At 31.8% G+C, this 22769-nt stretch overlaps 4 protein-coding genes across 4 annotated transcripts; 1 reads left to right on the forward strand and 3 right to left on the reverse strand.

The window, feature by feature from the left end:
• The first annotated feature begins 6784 nt into the window (after positions 1-6784).
• On the forward strand, positions 6785-9493 carry LOC111893340 (protein SUPPRESSOR OF GENE SILENCING 3). Its single transcript, XM_023889405.3, has 6 exons — positions 6785-6943; positions 7315-8019; positions 8092-8389; positions 8629-8873; positions 9009-9121; positions 9237-9493. Exons 2-6 carry the CDS (start codon positions 7315-7317, stop codon positions 9256-9258), a joined length of 1383 nt encoding a protein of 460 aa, XP_023745173.1. The 5' UTR covers positions 6785-6943; the 3' UTR covers positions 9259-9493.
• A 1131-nt stretch (positions 9494-10624) lies between these two features.
• On the reverse strand, positions 10625-13371 carry LOC111893345 (2-alkenal reductase (NADP(+)-dependent)). The gene is made up of 5 exons (XM_023889411.3): positions 12862-13371; positions 12418-12592; positions 11970-12136; positions 11201-11283; positions 10625-11120 (listed from the first exon to the last, which is right to left on the reverse strand). Exons 1-5 carry the CDS (start codon positions 13075-13077, stop codon positions 10742-10744), a joined length of 1020 nt encoding a protein of 339 aa, XP_023745179.1. The 5' UTR covers positions 13078-13371; the 3' UTR covers positions 10625-10741.
• Positions 13372-16891: 3520 nt separating this feature from the next.
• On the reverse strand, positions 16892-18637 carry LOC111893324 (pentatricopeptide repeat-containing protein At5g61800). Its single transcript, XM_023889384.3, has one exon. It carries the CDS (start codon positions 18621-18623, stop codon positions 16980-16982), a length of 1644 nt encoding a protein of 547 aa, XP_023745152.2. The 5' UTR covers positions 18624-18637; the 3' UTR covers positions 16892-16979.
• A 175-nt stretch (positions 18638-18812) lies between these two features.
• LOC111893357 (2-alkenal reductase (NADP(+)-dependent)) lies at positions 18813-20753 on the reverse strand. The gene is made up of 5 exons (XM_023889423.2): positions 20482-20753; positions 20178-20352; positions 19611-19777; positions 19410-19492; positions 18813-19335 (listed from the first exon to the last, which is right to left on the reverse strand). The coding sequence occupies exons 1-5, from the start codon at positions 20713-20715 to the stop codon at positions 18957-18959; spliced, it is 1038 nt and encodes a 345-aa protein (XP_023745191.1). The 5' UTR covers positions 20716-20753; the 3' UTR covers positions 18813-18956.
• Between the last annotated feature and the right edge of the window lie 2016 nt (positions 20754-22769).

Below are 22769 nucleotides of genomic sequence, written 5' to 3' on the forward strand. Positions count from 1 at the left end.
TATAAAGCTGCAGAAAATCGTCTACCAGATTTATCGTAGGGACCATACATAATATCTCTTTTAGGACCTTTCTCAACCAAAAGTTTAAGCTCTTCATAATTAAGTTTTTCCCACCTTCTTGGATCACATATATCAACAAGCTCTTTAACGGGCTCTTGCTCTTCTGCCTCTTCTACTTCTACTTCTACATTTTCTTGGTCTTCAACATGCTCTTCAATAGGCTCTTCAATAGGTTGTCTATGAATAAACTTATCTAGAGCACCGACATCGGCCTTTCTCTTTTCTTCTTTTAGTTTTCTCTTTTTACGTTTTTGACTACCGGATAGTTGTTTAGACTTCATCACTACAGGTTCATTACTTTCAACTTTTAATATTCAACTAAATACAAAAAAACATAATCTAATAATTTGATTTCAGCATCTGATAAATTTCAACATCCAATCAAATAAACAATTTCGGATTTTAGATAATATCATAATAATCACAATTTCAACATTCAACAGAATTTCAACACTCAATCATATAATCAGATTTTTTATTTCAACTTAATTTCGATTTTCAATCAATAATCACATAAACAACATTCAATCTTAATTGAATTAGTGAATTTTGATTATGATTCAAGTTCAATTATTCTATAATGATTCAAGTTCAATTGCTCATCAATCCTCATTCAATTATACACTAATAAAAATATTAATATGATTATCTCAATAAGTGAATAATCAATTAGCCAATTACTTTATTTGAAGTTACGAACGATCAAACTTCGGTGCTTCTCTTCTGCCGCAGCCTCAATTAATGAATTAACAATAATAAAATTGATGAGTAATCTCTAAAGAGTAAAGCCCTTGCTATCGCTGCCGACTTGCTGCCTTAATTTGTGGACTATGAAAACTAGAATAGATTTGGGTTAAGAATTAAAAAATGGGCTGCAATTGAAATATATTAAAAAAAAATTCGACCCCTTAAAAAACCAGGCCCTGGTTGCCCCCCTTACCACCGGCTATGGCGTTTATAGTCTACAACCATAACTTTAGATCAACTCAAACCATCTACCAAAAATACCAAGTTTGTGTTCTTGAGGCTAAGAGTCATACAACCAACCTTTAAATTTAACATTATTTTTCTGTTAGCTCCATTTTAACACCAAATATAAAAGTAAGAAATGAAGGCTCTAAAAAACTCTATTTTAGGGATTGGTTGAAGTTCAATAATTATTTAAGTGTTACACAATCACTATTTCAGTGTTATGTGGTTGGAGAAGGTTTTATGGGTGCTCTTTAGGCTAAGAGTCCTCCAACCAACCTTTAAATTTAACATCATTTTTCTGCTAGCTCCATTTTAACATCAAATATGAAAGTGAAAAATGAGGGCTCTAAAAAACACTATTTTAGGATTGGTTGAAGTTCAATAATTATTTCAGTGTTAAACAAACACTATTTTAATGTTATGTGGGTGGAGAAGTTTTTATCGATGAGCACAATGCGTTTTTGGACCACACTGAAACCACAAACTGAAAACTGTGGTTTACAATACGGGAAAAACCAATATGTGCGGTTTTATGGTTTTGATTTGGTGTTGTTTTGTGGTTTCGAGTTTTAACCGAAAAATAAGTTGGTGCGGTTTTTCATGTCAAACTAGATTTTTTGGGTAACTCTCTTTTATTTGCATAATTTTGTTGACTTCATTTATTTCTAAATTTTTGTTGCAAATAATCTATCATTTTGGCTCATTTTATTCTTTGCAAGTTGTGTTTTATTATATATAATAAATAAATATTGCGGTTATTTTGTGGTGCAGTTATATGGATTAAAATTGAACCGCACTGAAATTTGTGTTTTTTTTTAGTTTAAAACCTTACCATCAGTTTTATGTTTGGCTTCAGTTTTTCGGTTATTTTGTGGTTTTCGGTTTGATTTTCGCTAACCCATATTGATAACTTTATTGAAACTAGCAAATACGTAACAAACATATAAATTAATATCCAAAATATGATTTTTTTTTAATTCGGAAAACTTATTTGACTTTAAGTCTTACTACTTAATCTTCTCAAAATACAATTAGAGCCGATAGCCAATAAATTACGATAGGTCTAAATAAGTTAAACAATCATCATACAAACAACATCGAAAGCTTGTTTTTTTATAGCCGATAGAAAACTTGTAGCAACCCACATAAACAAACATGCTAGTCTGAATGACAACCCAAGAAAATAAAATCCACCACCTATCAACCATCTCAATGTTTTTTTGCTCGCCACCTCAGTCGATAAAAGGTCTCTCAGAACCTATCTAAATGTATATAGGGCGTGTTTGGCACGAAGCTTTTGGAAGCGTTTGGGAGCTTCTAGCTTTTAGCTTTTAGCTTTTGACAAAACGCTTTAGTTTAAACAAAAAGTTTCGTTTGGTAGTACGGGCGTTTAGCTTTTAGTTTTAACAAAACGTTATGATTCTAAAAGCTACTTCATGTAGCTTTTAACAAAACGTTCCGGAGCTTTTGAAATCAATTTTCATAATTACCCTTAAAAATATATTTATATATTTTTTTATTTTTAATCAATTTTCTTTTTATGTAATTTTATATATTTCAAAAGCTTCCAGCTACTTTTGTCAAACATTCATATAACAAATAAAAGCTATAGCTTCCCGCTACCAGCTACCAGCTACACGCTACCAGTTACCCGCTACCAGCTAACCGCTACCCGCTTCCAGCTAACAACTACTTTTGCCAAACACGCCCATAGTCTACTACATCATGTAAATTAGTAACATCATATTAATGGTTTAATAATTATTTTTGTAATCATATTTGTGATTTTATTTACTGATTTTTATAATTTTTTTTAAATGGAAGTCAAGTATCATAGAAAAGGTCAAAGCAACCTTTATAAACTTTCCACATTCGAAGCTATTATTGGAGGCAGATTTGGAAGGGCCCCATCCACAGGTCACGTGACCTTTACAATCTTCTGCGTATAGCCAAGACTATCACGTGCTTTGTTTTTACTTTCTCTAAATTTTAGTAACTGAAGTATTTATATATGATTTTTAAAGGAAAAAAAAAAATCTAAACCAGCCAAAAAAGTTAATTATTTATCTATTTTTAGCTTAAAAAATATCATTTATTCCAAACTAGCGACTTAAACCGTAGACAATTAGGACCGTCTACAGTCAACGAAAAAAAATTGACTACTTTTTCAGAGCAATGAGTTATGGGCTACTCTTTCGTGGTCTGTCCATTTTTTCAGGACACATCGGACCACCATAATATATAAAGGTATATGTCATTTCTCTTATTTTTTTTTTTTACTCTTTTCTCTCAATGAAGCATTCAAAGAACACCATCACATTGTTGATTTGTAGGTTTTATACATAGAGTTTTAAAAAAACGAAAAAAAAAAATATGAAACCGTAAGCTTCATACGAAACCTACGGGGTACAAGTAGACAATGCACTGACCGTAGGTTTCTTGCCAAAACTGTATTTTTTTATATACCTATGGTTTAGGAAACCGTTGGCCATTGAGAGCATGCCATAGGTTTCTAAAAACCTACGATTTTAATTTCAAAAATAATTTTTTTTATATTAAAACTGAAATCATAGGTTTTAGAGCAAAAGAGTAGGCGATCCTAATCGTCTACTGTTTTGGTGGCTATTTTAGAACAATTGTTAATTTTTAGCTAAAAATAAATAAATAATTAGTGTTTTAGGCTGGCTTAATAATTTTTTCATTTTCAAATAGTTTGTTAAAATAACAATGAGCTAATATATATTCCAATAACCACTTTTTTTAAAAAATATTAGAAAATACTATTTATCTTGTTAAATTTACGAATAGACGTGGCTATAATTTTTTTTTTACTTTTTTATATAATAGAACGTAAATTTATTGATATTTGTAAATAGAAGTTGGATCAACTAATAAATTGTTTTTTTTTCTTTTTATACTGAAAGATGTGTGTTCGAATCTGCTAAAGTCCAACATAAAAACCAAAGGGTTAACTTAATGGGAGCTTAGAGGGTCACAACTTTCCTATTTTTTGGCTTCCAAAATATCAATATAATATGAATCTAATTCTTAAAAATATCAAAATATCAAAATAGTCGGGTTTCTAGTCTAAACAGGCACGCATTGGAAGACTTCATAAATTGCGTCACGCCAAAGGAAGACGTGTCACGTCCAGGCTTTAATCACAAGGGAGACTTGACTTAATCCATTAAGTCAAGGCTCAAACTTCCAGATTTGGTCATTAACAATGTATTAATGGCTAAAGTTTTAATTTTATCCATTAAGACCTTCCAAACATGCAAGATCTAAACTTTGATACACCAAAATGACTTAAAAGGTGTTGGCGTCCCCAAGACACAATAACATAACTTTCCTAGTCCCTAAGGCCAACTTGAGAGACAAGTTATATCACAAAAATTAGGGTTCATAAGGGAATTCAAAGCTGAAGAACACAATTGGGGTGTTGTTTTGAAAATTGCAGCATGGAAACATCAATTAGTCATCTGGGTTGCTTTAATAAAATGTTTTTCACTTCCTTTTTGGTTTTTATTTTTGTTTTTAGCTATGATGATGGGCCAATACCCTTTGTTTTCGCTTGGATGTAGATGTAACCATTAAAACTATGGTTTGATTTGTTAGTTTGGATTTATAAACTTTATTATTAAATATGTTTATTTGATTTCAAATCCTTATATATTAAAGTTTTGGTTTTTATCATCTAAAACTAAGTTTTACATAATTTAGAGGACCAATCTAATTATATTAACTTGTATCTTAACTAAATTTTGAACAATAAACTATTAGGACTAGGGTTAAGTGATATAATTTATGACCAATCCTAGGGTTAGGTGATATAATTAAGAACTTTAACGTGGGAGATAACATTAAATAACCATTCTATTCTTAAATTGATTTTCATAACCATTGAGATTAATCATTAGATAAATATTTTATAATTCAAATGTTTAATTGATTATTTAGTTAGCTAATTGCATGATCATTATGCTAATTGCTTTATAATTAATGGTATTGGTTAATTAGACCAAGATAGCTAATAATTTGCACATCTAATAAATCAATCATAGAAAAATAAGAGGATTCAAAATCTAAATGGAAGTAATTTAAAATTACCGATTTAATGAACTTCTTTGCTTTTGTTAGTTTAGTTTGCTAATTAAATTCAAGTTTGAATTGATTTAAACACCCCCTCCACCTTTTTTTTACGTTTTTGTTCTTAGTTTAATTACTAGTTTAAAATCATACTCGTTTATATGTTTGATACATGGTCTTGTCACAACTATACGACTATATAATTAGGTACACTACATACTGCATACTGTGTGTTATACTTTAGTTGCATTAAAATCACTTTTATAAATTTAAAACTTGTGTACATATTTTACATATTGTAAATCACATATCAGTTATATTTCTAGTATACATACATAAGGTAGAGTATAAAAGTAATTTATGCAAATAAGTCGACTTATTACAAGCATTGCACATGTGGTTACCGTCCCTCACGAGCATATTACTTACTAAGTATACAATCTTCCAAATAAAGAACAAGAAATAGAACTTTGCTATTTTGAGATCTTTTATAGTTGACTTTTGCATTCCATACTATCTTGCTTCATGATCTAGACACAATCCGGTCTTGATCTCAAGTTAGTTTTTGCTTAGCTTTATAGTTTAGCTTTGTTAGGTCTCGTTTTTGTTAGTTATGTACATATGTAGCTTGTATCTAGTTTTGCCTTGTAATTTTATTTCATATAATTTTGTAAAAGTCTTTGGTAAATTAAAAAAAAAAGAGCTTTTAGAAAATAATATATATAAATAAATAAAATGAGAAACAAACGAAAACTACCATTTTACTGTTATTATTGTATTCACATGTAAGAATCTTGGTAGTTATTTTTGTGTTTGTGGATCAAAAGCTAAATGTCTCCATGGGCCAAATCAAAAAATTTCACCCATGAATAGCAAAATGATGTTGCTTTGATAATTTTTTAGTCATTTCTTTTTGACAATTTCGCTTGGTCCTGACATATTTACCATGATGTAAGAAATTAATGGGTAGTAGGAGATTTTTTTTTCTTTTAATTTTTGACGTTTTTTAATAATAACAAAAATCACTGTCTTGCATTTATCTTTTATTATAATCTTGTTTTGTTCATATTCATTCATAAGTTAGCCGAATAAACGAACGAATACTAACGGATAAACGAACAAGTTTTCTTGTTCATGTTTATTCGTTTAACAAATTAAATTATCCATGTTGGCTCGTTTATGTTCATGAACACATTTAACGAATATAAAGTATAAACAAATGAAAACGATAAACAAACATAAATGAACATATAATATAGTAATGTAATGAAACATAATTAAACATATATGAACATAACATAAACTTATATAAACGAACAACATAAACCAACATTCACGAACATAATTAAACAAACATCACAATTGTTCATATTCGTTCATTTATTAAATAAAAGAACTTTCTGTCGAACAGTTCATAAACAGTTCGGTAAACGTTCACTCAGGGTCGGTCTAAAGATATAACGAACCTAGGACAAAAAAAATGGGTTCTCAAAATCATGAATATAATAAAAATTACCGTATATGTGTTCATTTCATTTACAATCCGAACTAAAAAAAAAAAAAATAATAATAATTTCAAGGAACATATGGCAAAATTATAATTGACACACAACTTAAGGGCATTCTAGTCATTTAAATAGAGCTCAGACGTGGTTTTAGTTTTACCGTTTTAGTCATTTCACAATTCATATTCCCCTTGTAAGTTGTAACAGACACACTATTCAACACTCCCCTTTTTTGTTTCGGCTCACACTGTTATTCCACACGGTGATCGTGTTTTCTCCTCCGTCGTTTCCCGTCGAGCTACGGATATCTCCTTCAGGTAATCTTCTGATTCCTCAATATGTCTCTCGATCGTTGCATTTCGACGTTGTTTCTTCATTTGTCGCTTCAATGTATGTGTTTTTACACTCAAAACCCCTGTAGGGTTTTACATTCATGAAACAAAAATCTCCAAATCGAAAGAGCTAGAACCTTATTCTTTATCTATAAATGTATTTATGATGTTCCCGAAACAATTTTTCGTTGTCTGTTGCCTGTTTTACTTAATTTATCGGTCTTAATTTAGGGTTTTACCAATTTATGCTTTATTTTACTAATTTGTTCCGCAATATTTCTGTAACTTCGTCGCATAAGCAAAGTAATCAGCCTTTAAAGATTGAGAAAATGAACACAAAATCTGAATGCATGCAGATGACTACCAGCGGAGGCAGTAGAGGCGACAGCAACGAGTCTTCACAGAAGGGTACAACCATGGCTGTCTCTCCTAACTCTGACGTTGACCAATTGAACCAGGGTTTTGTAGATATGAGCCTGAATTCCAACCAAGACAACAGTTGGGACCTCTTTTTGGGAAACAAAAATGGAGATGGAGGTGGTTGGCGTTCATGGGTTCAACCTGATACCAAGAAAACTGATGAATCAGCTAACAATCAAATTTCTGGGGATTACATTTATGTATCTGAAGATGAACTTTTAAGTGATGATTATGATTCAGACGACAGTCAAGAGAGCCATGACACCCGTAAAAAGAACCCATGGTTTTCTGAATTCTTTGGAATTTTAGATGATCTGACACCTCAGCAAATCAACGAGCCAGTTAGACAATGGCATTGTCCAGCTTGTCAGAATGGCCCTTGTTCTATAAAGTGGTATCGAGGTATGAAATCATTTCTCACACATATCAAAACCAAAGGGACACGAAGGCCAAAGCTTCATAGAGATCTTGCTAAACTTTTGGATGAAGAACTTTGTAGAAGAGGGGCTATGGTGATTCAAAGTGGTGAGTCTTATGGAAAATGGAAAGGACTTGATAAAGATGTTAAAGATCATGAAATTGTCTGGCCTCCAATGGTGATTGTCATGAATACACAGCTTCAACAAGATGAAAATGAAAAGGTATGTCTTATATCTTGTACCCTTATTTCTTTCTTTTAAGTTTTTGATTGTGAAAATGAATGTGAGTTTCAGTGGATTGGAATTGGAACTCAAGAGCTTCTTAGTTACTTTGATTCATATGAAGCTGTGAGAGCCCGAAGCTCATTTGGGCCTGAAGGGCATAGAGGGATGAGTGTGTTGATATTTGACACGTCAGCAGTTGGGTATCTTGAGGCTGAGCGTTTAAGCAAGGAGTTTGAACATGAAGGCTTAGGTAGAGATGCGTGGGATCATTACCCAAATGTTTTCCATCTTGAGGGTAATAAGAGGCAATTATACGGTTTCATGGCTACAAAAGAAGACTTGGAAATCTTTAACCAATACTCACATGGTATGCAACTAACTATATACACTTGTTCTTTCTCTTGGACTTATAAAAATTGCAACTTTTTGATGTCAATAACCTCAAAAGGTGGGAGAGACATGGACTAACTTTTGAGCTCTTGTCTGTGCAAAAGACATAAATGCCCTCCTGATCCTGATCATGAGAAATATTGTCTTTTGTAACAAACAAGAAAAGGGGTGTTAGTGGAAGATCATGATTTTGAGTTTTGGAATGTGTTTATTTAGCAAAATTAAAGATGAAGTTTGAGTTGGTTTCGTATCAAGAGAAGGTTGTGAAAAGGTTGAAGCAAATGAATGAGGATAGCCAACAGTTGCATTGGTATAAGAAAAAAGTAGCCAAACAAGAGATAAGTTTAAAAGCACTTGAAGAAAGCTTCTGGATAGTGTCTCAAAAGCTGAAAAAACTTGAAGAAGAAAGCCGCATTGTGAGAGAAAGAACACAACTTTACCATGAACAAAACAAAGAAGAGGTAAAAAAGTTAGGGCTTTAATGAGAAAGCCTCATTTATGTCGTTCTTTTTGTATTAAGTCAAAAAGAAACAGGGAATTGAAATACACCCACAAAGCTAATTGGTTACATTTTCATGTGATGTATTTTTTATTAGATGGACTTCCAAGAAAAGTTTTTTAAGGACCAACTGAAAGTGATTCAAGATGCGCGAAATGCATACAAAAAGGAAGAAAGCAAGAGGATTGAGAAATCTTGTGTAGATGAAAGGTATTTGTCATCTTGTGTAATCCGTATTATGATATTTAAAAGTACAAATAAAGTTAATGGTAGTTAGGTAATTTCACATTTATCTTGTGTAATCGATTTTCTTAAACATGTATAGGAAGGAGAAGGTTGAAAGTTGAAAAGAAATGAAGGGAAAAGTTGATGAAGTTGCATGAAGAAGAGATGATGGAAATGAAGAGTAAGCTAGTTGATTAATACTACTAGGTCCTAATTAATGTTTAAAAAATACTTTAGTGTCGTTTTAAACCTTCTAATGGTTATAGTTTTGTGGAGGTGGTTATGTAAGTATTTTGATTTTAGGGTTTAATATGTAAAACTTTGACCCCTTTTGCTTTATGTGTCTTGTTTACTTCATTATTGCCTTTTATTTGTAAAAGTTAATATTGGCATTGGCTTTTTATGGAGGGATAGATAGGGCTTCAAACTAGTTTGAGTAAGCTCCTTCTTGATTCAATGGCTTGGGTAGCTTCTTGTTGTCAACTTCTTAGAAATAGTTATATAGGTAGAAGAAAATTAAAAATTCTAGTTTGAAAAATATCTTAATTGTTTTATGATTGGTCTAAACATTTTTAAGACAAGTTAATAAAAAACCAAAGATTTGGATATATAAATGGTGTTTAAAAGTTTTTTTAATATTTTCTATCAAACTGTCATAAAATAACAACCAATAACATTTTATTTGTTTTTTTAAGTTATTAAACTTATATTGTTTCTGTTGATAATCAGCTATCATCGGTTTCAATGGTATAATAGAACAAAAAAAAAGTAAGTTTGTCTATTGGGTGCAATTAAAACTTGAGTGACTTAATAGGTAATTTTTGCGCTATTACTTGTCATTTCGGATTATTTTCCCAAAATTGAATTATCTAATCAAACAATTTGGATTAGACATCTTTAGGGAATTTGGATTAGACTTGTATAAGTTGGATCTTTGGGGTTTAAGATTAGTTTGGATCAAAATTGAATTATTATTTTGGATTTTGTAGTGTTTTAGTTGCAACTTTTGAGTATGACCCCAAATTGTGCATTTAAAAGTTAAAAGATTTTAATGCTATAGAAATATGAAGGTAAAGTATTATTAACTAGGTGGGGAACCCCCGCGTTGCGGTGGTAGGATGCGACAAGTCTTTCAGCAAAATTGAAATATGAAAATAACTTTACATTTTAAGAATGACTTTTAAAAAAAATTAAATTCATATTTTTTACATATTCATTTTCACTATAGGATGTAAAAAGTTTGTTTTTTTACATATATTTGTTTTAAAAAACAAAAATTGCACCTTAAGACGGATTTGAACACAAAATGACAGGGAAACCGGAACTATTTCCAACACGTATCGGCACAAAGTATGGGTACGGACATAAAATGACCTAAAGACGGATTTGAACACAAACACATAAACAGAGGGCCATTCTTGCCAAAAGTCACATAAGTTTACTATTCCTAAAAAGTGTCCTCCTTTAATATATATATAAGAATAATAGTTAACACCAATACAAACCATCCTTTATCAACATACAACAAGTGTCACATGAAACAATTTATGACAAAACATCTTGACGATTGGATTTGGTAATAAGAAATAACTTGTGTTTCTATCCTTAATCATCCGCAATCTTAACTATTCTTTTCCCAACATTATTCCCATGAAACACTCCAACAAAAGCCGAAGGAACACTCTCTATACCAATCAAAACATCTTCAAGCACATGTATTTTTCCCGCACGAATGTAATCAACGGTTTTGGAAACAAACTCAGGAAACAAATTCATGTAATCAGGAGTTATGAATCCTTGAATAGTGATTCTTCTGTATATAATGCTTAACATATCTAGTTTTACGTGTTTTTTACTGTCTGTGTATTCGGAAATGGCTCCACAAACTGCAACCCTACCATACAAGTTCATGTTTGATATTGCTGCCTCTAGCATCTCAGCTCCCACGTTGTCAAAGTATATGTCTATCCCATTAGGGAAATATCTAGAACAAAATAATATATTTATTAAACTTTTTATTTTATTTTATTTTATGACAACTCAATATTTTGGTAATGTAAATACCTTTGGAGAGCTAAATTTAAATCGGTTTCTTCTTTATAGTTGAAGGCTTCGTCAAAACCAAGCTTTTCTTTAAGCAATTCAACCTAAATGTGACACATTAGAATACAAGTTCAAGAATCTAATGACACAAAACATATAATAGATGAGACAAAGGGGCTATTTCTTGTCTTCATTTTCTATTAAATTCTCTACGGGTAAAATGATTGAATGACTAATGATGTCTAGTGTTTTTTCCTAGTGTAGACTGAATAAATCGTGTGAATAAGAAGGGTTTGTCTCTTTTTACTCGATCCACTTAATGAACTAAACACTAGTCCTTTACCTATTTCCCTTCTTTTTTCCTTTCAACTTCTTTCACATTAAAAGTGATGAATATTGTGAAAATTTGTATTTTTTAATCTAAAGATAAAATGGTCATTATGCAGACAATTTATTTATTCTATAAAAGAAATGGACCTTAGGTCTACAACACTTTATCCAAACATACATCTTACCAATGTGGGAAAAAACCCAAAAATAACCATCCATTTTACCTTTACATTCCAACAAGCAGTTTTCACAATATTGTGAGGGGAGTTATGAGGAAAAAAGGGCAAGTAGTTAAATAGTTGGTATCTTAATAAATCAAACCAATTTTTCTGGCTTAACCAATTAAGTTATTTTGTCCGGCTTTAATAAAAAACAACCATGTATAAGATTAAATGATTAACTTAATAAAAGAAAACACCCCAAAGTTTAAAATAAATGAATTAATTGAACAAAAAAAAACCTTTTCTGGGCTACCGGCACAGCCCACAACATAACAACCTAAAAGTTTTGCATATTGGCCCACCAAATTCCCAATGGATCCAGAAGCCGCCGAAACAAATACGTTTTCACCCCTCTTGGGCTTACAAATATCAAAGAATCCCACATAAGCACTGAGCCCACTAAGCCCTGTATTTCACATTTAATATACAATAAAACCATATTTATGTTTATGTTTTTTGTTTTCTATCAAGTCTTATAAGTCTTATAGAATAAACATTAAAACCCGAATTTTACCCTTTTCAAAAACTCTAAATTCATTTGAATACTTAAATGCGAGTTTTATCATTCTTAATTTTGCTAAAAACAAAGAATTTTACCCTTTTCAAAAACTCTAAATACTAAATACAATATAATCGATTTATTCATTAAAACGGGATCAAAACTAGATTGATTAAAAATGAAATTACCTAAAACCCCAATATGGTATGATAATGGTAAACCCATTGGATCCAATTTTCTTAGAAAGAAGCCCTTAGATATGGAATACTCTCCCCAACTTATATTTCCCACGACATAATCACCTTCTGCGAATCTAGGATTCCCCGAAGCTATTACTTTTCCCACACCATAACTACTAATCACCTGAAACAACAACATTAAATTTAAATATATATACACATAACATACATCGATTTGTCCAAAAAAAAAGTTTAAACATTTGTGTTACAATGATTTTATAAATTATAAACATTTATAACCAAATAAACTATTCATATCATCATATGTAACTAGTTTGAATAATGTGGGCAATTTTGTGAATATCTGATTTATGAGGTATTACAAGGTAAGTTATTTTAGAAAAAAGAAAAAGAAAAAAGAAAAGCTGATTGATTACTGAGTTGAGATCTAACCTCTCCAGGAACGATGGTTCTACCTAAAGTACCGGTGGTCTTCATTTGGTTGACGTGATACGGATCAATTGATACATAAAGGTTCTTGATGATGATCTCTTTGGATCCACGCTTAATCGATAGCGAAAACTGTTGGTTCTTCAGTTCGAAATCGCTCTCTTTTGGTACGCCATCGATTTGGGCCTTTATGGCGACATATCTGTTTATGACCTCCATTAACGAGCGTTAGAATGCTTGCAAGTGGAGAAAATCAGGAAACGGAATCAGTATACTATACTAGCACTTCGATGCGTTATGGGTGTTGCTGTAATATTTCATCTCCGATTGAATCATCGATAAACAGGTGAAGGCGGAGCTTATAGAAACCTGGAACCAGATCAAAGGGATAATGAAAGTTGAAAGGATCCCAATGAAACCCCTTTCCTTTGTTTTTGGGGTTCTTTTCTCAATGGATTAAAGTGTTTTGCTCCTTTAGTGAGTGTAAAGAAGGAGTCGTTTTTTGACTTCTTTGATTTTTTTTCTCGGGAAAATGACTCTTGAGGATAATTAACTTTTGCGTTTGTACTCATTTAGTCCCTTTTCTTTTTTTTGTATTCAATATACCATCGAACTTGTTGTCGGTGTTTACCATAGCCCTTTTGACCGGCTATCACAGGTCAAAATCCGGTCAAAAGGGCTATGGTAAACACCAACAACAAGTTCGATGGTATATTGAATACAAAAAAAAGAAAAGGGACCAAATGAGTACAAACGCAAAAGTTAATTACCCTCAAGAGTCATTTTCCCTTTTTTCTCTTTTTCTTTTAAGTATGTAAAGTGAATGTAAAGAATGGAATAAAGGAGGTAGTATGTGGTAGTGCCACAGTGGTATCTATGCCCACTAAACCCACATTTTTCATATGCCATGAGTTCAATTTTATTTGTTTACGAGTAAATTGTAAAATTACTCGACATGGTTTATCAGAAAAAATTGTAGTTTGAGTTTTATTTATTATTATTATTTTTTTGTATGATCATCTAAAACTAAAATTTTAATACAGATTTGGTCTCTTGATCTAATTGTTTATCCAAAACATCGGTTAATTCTTATATGACTCTAAAAGTAAGGCTATTTTCGTTATTTCATGAATTTGTTCTTTCTAACCTCTTTTTATTATTATTATTATTATTTTTTTAAATAATTTCCTAGACCTGATCTCACCTATCCCTCTTCTGATGCCTATGTCTCTCCACCCGCCTGATACCCATTTTTTTATGAATCTCTTTCTCTTCTCTCTTATCTCATATCAGATGATGCAAATGTAAGAAAAAAAAAACATGAAGATGAGAACGACATGAAGGTTCATGTGATGGTGAGAAATCCAACGCATAAAACTTTAATCACTTGACTTTCTATGCTATGATGGTTTTTCGGTGACTAGTTTCACGTTGAATCAAGACAGGGAATGGAAAGCTTCATGTACGATTACCATCAAAAAATGAAACCGAAGGTAAATCTATAAATCTTTAAAGTAAGGGGTCGTTTGATAGTTGTTAACCGAAAAAGTACTGATTGAGAAAGATAGTAATAAAGTTTGACTGAGTAAGAAACCATGTTGTTTGATTGTATATGTGACTGAATGTGTTGACTGATGCAAAATAACTATTTTACCCTGATGCTCTTTATAATAATAATAATAATAATAATAATAATAATAATATATACACAACTTCCAGCATAATAGACATTAAATAAATTATTTAGAGATTAACACACAAAAAAAACTCGCTTGCTGGCAGATGCCATTGTGTGCATAAGGGAGACCCGAGTTCAATTCCGGTAACCGCCCAATTATTAATTTATTATTAATAATGGTTTGGTGGAAATTGATCATAAAACGAAAAATGTAATCGACTCATTGGTCTAACGTGGTCTCTCACGTTGATTCACCAAGCTTTTTTTTCCCTTTCTTGTTAATCGATTTTTCTATGATTAAATTTGGGGTTTTTACATTTAAGGTTGTATGTGCGATTTTTGCATCAAAGTTTTTGGGTTTGGATTTGAGTTTAAGTTGCACGTTTAATTTTGAATTTGGACATGAATCTCATATTGCTATGAAACGGTCTTATAAGTGGCTATATATGTTGGAGTTTCGTTTCTTTCTGCAATGACTAGCAATAATTATTTTGGAGAGACAATCTTAAACTTCACATATATTTACAAATGGAAGGTTTACTTTTGGTTTTGGATTTGAGTTGCACATTGGATTTTGGTTTTGTATTTGAGTTGTTGGGCCGATTTTGAACATTTATGTAGATTTGTGTTGAGTTTGAGACTTTGAGATGATTTCCTGTGGTACTAGGTGGTCGGAAATGCTGAGTGAAGTTGTTGTCGGGAACTAGGTCCAACCATTTGGAGAAGGAAAAAAATATGGGTGAGATAAGCGCATGAAATTGGAAAAAAAAATAATAATAATAAAGGAACATATACCTAAAAGGACGAAAATACCCATGACTTTTAGAGACATGTAAGAGTTCATAGATATTTTGGATGGAAAGTTAACTCAAGGGGCTAAATCTACATTAATTAAAGTTTTGATTTTTGAGCGACCATCCTAGAGAAAATTAAAAATTTAGTCAAATGCACTAATTATTTTGTGGAAATAGCAAAAAAAAAAAAAACCAAAATTGCATTTTTAGCCACTAAAATCACAGATGGGTATAATCTATCTGCGATTTTGTCATGCCATCTGCGAACGTACAAGTGACTAAGGCACAGACATGCTTTAGCCACTTGTACATTCGCAAATGGTTTTTTTCGTTATATATATACCCCCTTTCCAACCTAATCTGCGATTTCCTCTCTATTCGACTGCGATTTAGTGATTTTTTTTTGTTTTTTTATTATTTTTTTTTATTTTTACAACTAAATTGATAGAATTTGACTAAGAAACAACCTTATTATATATAAATTTTTTCAAAAAATTATCATTTTTGTTGTAATTTCTTTGGAAAATTTGTTAAAAGATATGTTATTGTTTTTATTTGTATTTTTAATTTTATCGTGTAGAAAAAGAAAATTATAAGTTTGTTTGTAAGTGCAAGCAGCCAAGCAGTTGCAATGGTCAACAATCACAGCTACAAAATATTGTTTCCAGTCCCATCCCAGTTGAGTTACGACTCGACCGACCTCACTCGTTTTTTACTTAATTCTTAATCTAATTATTAGTTAAACCCTTCCTGTCGTTTAAAATTAATCTCTAGTGAACTGTTAACTTTTTTGTTAATCCAGACTATTATTTTGTGTTGGTTGAATATTTTATAAATATGATACTAAGAATAATTTATTAGCTTTTAACTGTAATTTGTAGAAAAAAAAGAAATGAGTTGTATTCACTTTAAGTGGTATTGTCCGTAGTAGAAATAGAATGTACAATCTAATATTCTAATTAAGCATGCATCAAGTAAAGTTCAAGTCTAACCAACAATTGCACAAAATAAAATAGAATTGTCAACTCATGTATAAGAGTGCTTAAAGCAAAGATGGATTGTTCATCTGCAAACGTGAAAGTGCTTAAAGCACAGATGTTGGTTTAATTCATCTGCGATTTTAAGGGCTAATTTTGTAATTTTTTTTTTTTTTTTTTTTTTTTTACTATTTTCCACAAAATATTTAATGTATGCAATCGTCTTTAAAAATAATTTGTACTCAATCTATAGTATACACTTTTTGGTAGATCAATTTTGCAATTTACTCGTTATTTATTTATTATTATCTCTTAACTTTTGATTTTTCCAAATCAAATGAAAACATTGTTTCTTTTCATCTTTCCACGATTATTTTGAATAAAATATTTACAATTAATAAAAAATATAATAAACATTAAATTTTGATAACATCAAATTCAAATAAGAATTTATTAAAATATAAAACATAAATTAAAAAAAAAAACTACCCGACTATGTTTGAAATATTTTCCACAAGATACGATTAAAGATTGTGTAATTGTGGTGCGTTTCTTTGTCTAGTAATTCTAATTCTGAAAGAATATTTGCAATTATTTGTTGTATATAATTTTCTTAATTTTTCTAGGATGCATTGCCCATTCACGATCTTTTTTGTTAAAGTTGATCAAAGTTTATGACAACATAAGAGCATCCACATTAAACAACAAATCAAGCATTTTACTTATTTCCAATCCCTTGTGATGACAAACACCACCGGAAACAAACTCCTCAACAACACCATTAACCTCCACCACACTACACCCCGGAGTTTTCCTAATTCCCATCTCCCTAATCCGATTCCGAACCTCTTCCGCCTCCCGTTTCCACCCTGCTTCCACATACATCTTATAACAAACAACACAAACCCCGTAATCACTCATTCCGATTCCCATCTCCATCATCCTCCGCCATACTCCATTCCCAACCACCACATTCCCATAACTCCTACAACCACCAAGCAACGCCCCCCACACATTCACATCTCTTCCACCAACACCCCCTAATTTCACCTCAATAAACTCCATTGCTTCCTTCAACATCCCGGCTCTTGCATACAAATCAACCACACAAGCGTAATGCTCAAATTTTCTCTCAACTTTATAAACCTTTTCCATTCGGTCAAACAAGTCAACCCCTTCTTTCACCATTTTCACATGTGCACAACCGGAAAGTATAGCCACAAACGTGGGCCCACTTGGTTGGATCCCGATTGACACCATTTGATCTAAAAGTTTTAAAGAAGTTTTTGCTTCACCATTCATGGCCATTCCAGAAATTATCGCGTTCCATGCTCCTGTATCTTTGAAAGAAATTGTTTCAAAAACTGATAACGCTAAATTTGTACACCCACATTTTGAGTACATGTCAACTAATGATGTGGATAAAATTGGGTTTGAAAGAAGGTGGTGTTTTTTAGCGTATAGATGGATCCATGAACCTTGTGTGAGTGCACCCAAGTTAGCACAGGCTGTGAGAACAGTGACAAGAATGGAGTCGTTTGGTTTTATATTGAGCTTTTGCATCTTTGTAAACAAGGAAATCACCTCATGGAAGTCGTTGACACGTGAATATGCAGCCATTATTGCACTCCAAGAGATCACTGTTCTCTCAGGCATTTCATCGAACAGCTTTCGTGCATTTACAATGTCTTCGTTTTTACCATACCCGTCGATTAAAGCTGTCCATAGAACCACGTCCTTGATGGGAATTTCATCGAATAACATTCTTGCATTACCAATTTCTGAATTTGCAGAATAGAAGTCAACCAACGAGCTACCCACAAACTGGTCGTCTTCAAATCCCAATTTCAGAACATGCCCATGAACTGAACAACCGATTAATTTTGCATTTCGAAAACTCGAACCAGAACAACAAGCCTTGATTAAGGGTGGGAAAGTATAGTTATTAGCTACAAGACCGAACCTTAACATATCTATATAACAGAAAAACGCAAAAACTTGATCTTTGTTCTGTAAATAACCTCGGATCATGGTGTTGTACATGAAAGTGTTTCGAAATCGAAGGTGCTGAAAGATCAAACGAGCGTAGGAGAAGAAAGAGGCATTGTTGGAGGTCGCTAGGACTGAGAGAAGAGGTCCGATGATAACAGGGTTTTCCGGCAGGTGACATATGATGAGGTGGGCATGGATTTCTTTGAATTGGTTTAGGGTTTTGCATTTTTCTGAAAGTGTTTTTAGGGTGGCGTTAGAAAAGATTTCAAGGGTTTTCCTGATCATTTGAAAGATGGCGGGATACCAATAAAAGCTTCCTACCATTATATACGACTCTGATGCAACATTTAATAGCATGTGACGTGTGTTTGTAAACTCATTATTTAAATCTTATCATTCATTTCATTCCGATGATTATATAATTTGTTGTTTATTGTTAATAAAATTAAAGCTACGATATAAACTAGTTATCATTAATATTATGTACTTTGGGTTTGTAACATTTGCATAACATTATCAAAAACCCTTTTCGGTATCAAATATCTCATTGATGTATAATTAGGAATGTCATATGAAGCAATTCGTGAAGAAACATGTTGCCACATGCATTTGGTACAATTTCATATAGAGAAAAAACTCGTGTGTATGTTTGTGTCCTTAATCATTGGAAACCTGAACTATTCTTTTCCCGACATTATCACCACGAAAGAGTCCAACAAAAGCCGAAGGAACACCTTCTAAACCGAATGATACATCTTCAAGCACTTGCATTTTTCCTGTGTTAAGATGATCAATGGTTGTGGAGAAGAACTCAGGAAACATGCCCATATGATCACCAGCTAAGAATCCACGTATTGTGATTCTCTTGTATATAACACTTAACATATCTGGTATTGCACGTTTTCCGTTGTCAGTGTATTCTGAAATGACCCCACACACTGCAATCCTACCATGCAAGTTCATGTTTAATATTGCTGCCTCTAGCATCTCAGCTCCCACGTTATCAAAGTATATGTCGATCCCATCAGGGAAATACCTAGAATAAAAAAAATGTCTATTAAGAACTCGATGTCTTATTTATTAAGTCAATATTTTATTAAATGTTGGTACCTCTTGAGAGCTAAATTTAGATCAGGCTCTTCTTTATAGTTGAAGACTTCATCAAAACCAAGCTTTTCTTTAAGCAATTTCACCTAAAAAATCAAACTATAAAGGTAAATTATATGGTTTCAAACTATGCTACACTCATTAACTTTATAAAGAAACAAAAAGTCCAAATTTAAATTAAATTAAATTTAAAAAATAAAAAACCTTTTTTGGGCTACCAGCACAGCCCACTACATAACACCCAAACTGTTTTGCATATTGGCCCACCAAATTTCCTACAGAACCGGAAGCAGCAGAGACAAAGACCTTTTCACCCTTCTTGGGCTTACAAATTTCAAAGAACCCAGCATAAGCAGTGAGCCCACTAAGCCCTGTATTTTACAAACGTAAAGCCCATTTAAGCTTATATGAAGAAGATAAATATAATTCTACTAAAAAAAGACTGGTTTATTTGTAAAATTCTTATTTAAGCTTAAATCGGCAATATCAAATGCAATATATACTTTGTAATATAATAAAATTTATAGACTATAGTCATAGTCTTTCCTTTTGCTATGTAGAAATGAACATTTAATCCGGAAATGTAACTTTAGAAATAGCTAAATATGTTATACATTGTTAAGAAAATGAATTTTTTTTCCATCAAATGTACAACATTTTGTTTAATTGATTTAGTAGCTTTTAACTTTTGTATATTTGAATTCAATTTTATAATTTTGACATGTTTTAACAAAATTGTATACCAAAAAGATTGCCTAAAAATGGACTTACCTAAGGCCCCAACATAGTATGACAATGGTAAGCCCATTGCATCCAATTTATTTAAGTAAGGCCCATTATATACACAATACTCTCCCCAACTTAAAAGCCCCACAACATAGTCATCCTTTTCAAATTCAGGATTCCCTGAAGCTATTACTATCCCCACACCATAAGCATCAATCACCTGAAAAACAAAAATATTTTAGAAATTGTTTGTTTTTTAGAAAAATGAAAACAGAATCATAAAACCGAAACTGATAAACTATACATTTAAGTTTTATGAGAAACACTATTGAGTTAAGATCAAACAAACCTTTCCAGGATCAATCATAGTAGCAAAAACTGAAGTAGTTTGAGAATCACTAGCAATCTTCATTCGGTTGATCTGATATGGGTCGATTGATACATACAAATTCTTGATGATGACATCTTTGGATCCGGGTTTAACCAGTAGAGAAAATGACCCGTTTTTTAGCTCGAAATCAGACTCTTGAGGTGCTCCATCTATGTTAGCCTTTATGGCCACGTATTTGTTTGTAACTTCCATTCAAAAAGAGCACTCAATTATTTGAAGTTGATACAGCTTATGTAAGAATGGGTTAAGTTATATATAATAACCACAGAAGCAAATGATGTGATATCGAACAAACCCTACAAGAGAAAGAAGACAAAATGGTACAAAAAGATTCTCTAGGAGTTACATCTATAGTATCGAATTAACAGATATTAATATAAGTCAAAAACTTTAAATAATATGAAAATTAAATCGTAAACCCAGTTGTATTATTATTCTTCACTTGAAATCTGTAGATATTATTTTACGTTTCTTATCAATTAAATATGGTAAATATATTTATAGGATATTATTTTCTCCCTGGACTATCATTAGTTTCAATTAAAATATCTTAAATAACGAAAAGATTTATATAATCCAAAAGGGTTATATTTATCGATTCAACACCAACCATCATATGTTATATAAAGATTAAAGAGTCTTGAATTAAATAAAGAACTTGTTGAATTAAAAATGTACCATTGCCGGCCTAAATCGAATAAATTTTATGCCATGTAACTACCATCCATTTTTTTCTAGTTATGAACTTTTTGTTTCTATTTATATTTATATTTTTTGGTATTTTACGATGTCGAGCCTTCGGAACGATATAATAAGAAAACAATTATAAGGCCGACAGCCGATAGAAATATGCGAAACCAATTTGAATAGACAAAACTTAAAAAGAGAAAGCAAATTGGATTTAAATGAAATATGTTCGGTATTATCTGAAGTTAGACAAAATAAATATCTGAACTTATTCAAAATAAATATCTGAAGTTAGACCAAATAAATATCCTTTTCCTTGGAAAACCCAAGTATAGAACAGTGCTTATCTAACTTTTTGCTTTTTGGTATGTCAATATCTTTTTTATACATAACACGTGTCACAAGCATAGAACCCAAGCTTTCAAATTCAAATCAAAACTCTGTAGAAAAAAACAGTTTTGGTTTTAAAAAGGTGTATGACTCTTTTGGGTGAGATCAATTGGTTTGTTTGTATCGAGTAATCTTATTTTCGTCTACAGTTTTAGTGTTGATTAACGGTAGCCAACGTTGTAGTTTCAGCTGGAAAGGGATTTGAGACATTTCTTTTCTTTTAATTTATTATAATTATAGAGAGTCTTTACATTTATCTATACAAGATGCGGTTTCGGCATGATTGATTACAATTGCTCAAGTGGGTAATAGTGAGTTCAATTTCCTAACAAAGCCAACATTCTCTCGGTTTCTCACCTTTTCTATACGGATAATGCACTTTTTTTGGATGAGTGGTCTAAGGACAACATTTCCAACATTGTAAGAGTTATTAACTACTTTTACTTTACTTTTGGTCTTTGTTTGAATCTTCACAAGTATAGTCTTTTTGGAGTTGGGGTTTAGTTTAATGAAGTTAACGAGTATTCAAACATGGTGGGTTGTAAAGTGGAAGAGTTCCATTGTATGTACTCGGGTATTCAGGACAGTTCTAATATGTCTCGGGTTCAAGTTTGGCAAAAGGTGATTGATAGATTTGATAAGAAATTAAGAATATGTCAATGGAAAACCAACATGCTTTCCTAGGTGCTCGCTCAATGTTGTTGGCTTCGGTGCCCGAATGTTACATATTTATTATATGTCGTTTTCTGGATGGCGGCTTAGTTGAATCAGTTGGAGTCTCCTAGAGCAAAGCTTTTTTTGGGGAGGGGATGATACTTCTCGAAAAATGCATGGGCTAAAGTCGGATATTGTGTTAGCTTATAAGCAAAATGTTTGTCGTGGGGTTGGAAGCTTTTAATTATGTGTTACTTCAACAATAGAGATAAATATTTGTTAAAGAGAATCATTGATTATAAAATCCTAATTTATATTGAATAATTTGAATCTAGTGTTGGGTTCTATATGTAGAGCACTAATCTAGTGATAGAATCCTATTACTTATGTGAATATGAGTTTACGCACGCTTTAATGGAGGTTTTGAAACCCTAGCTTCTTTGAACCATCACTAGATTTTGTAGATTTTGAATCTAAATAACGATCCGGGTTAATTATGTGGGTTGAATGTGAAT

This window comes from Lactuca sativa, chromosome 7 (genome assembly GCF_002870075.4).
Source record: "Lactuca sativa cultivar Salinas chromosome 7, Lsat_Salinas_v11, whole genome shotgun sequence".
Classification (NCBI taxonomy): domain Eukaryota; kingdom Viridiplantae; phylum Streptophyta; class Magnoliopsida; order Asterales; family Asteraceae; genus Lactuca; species Lactuca sativa.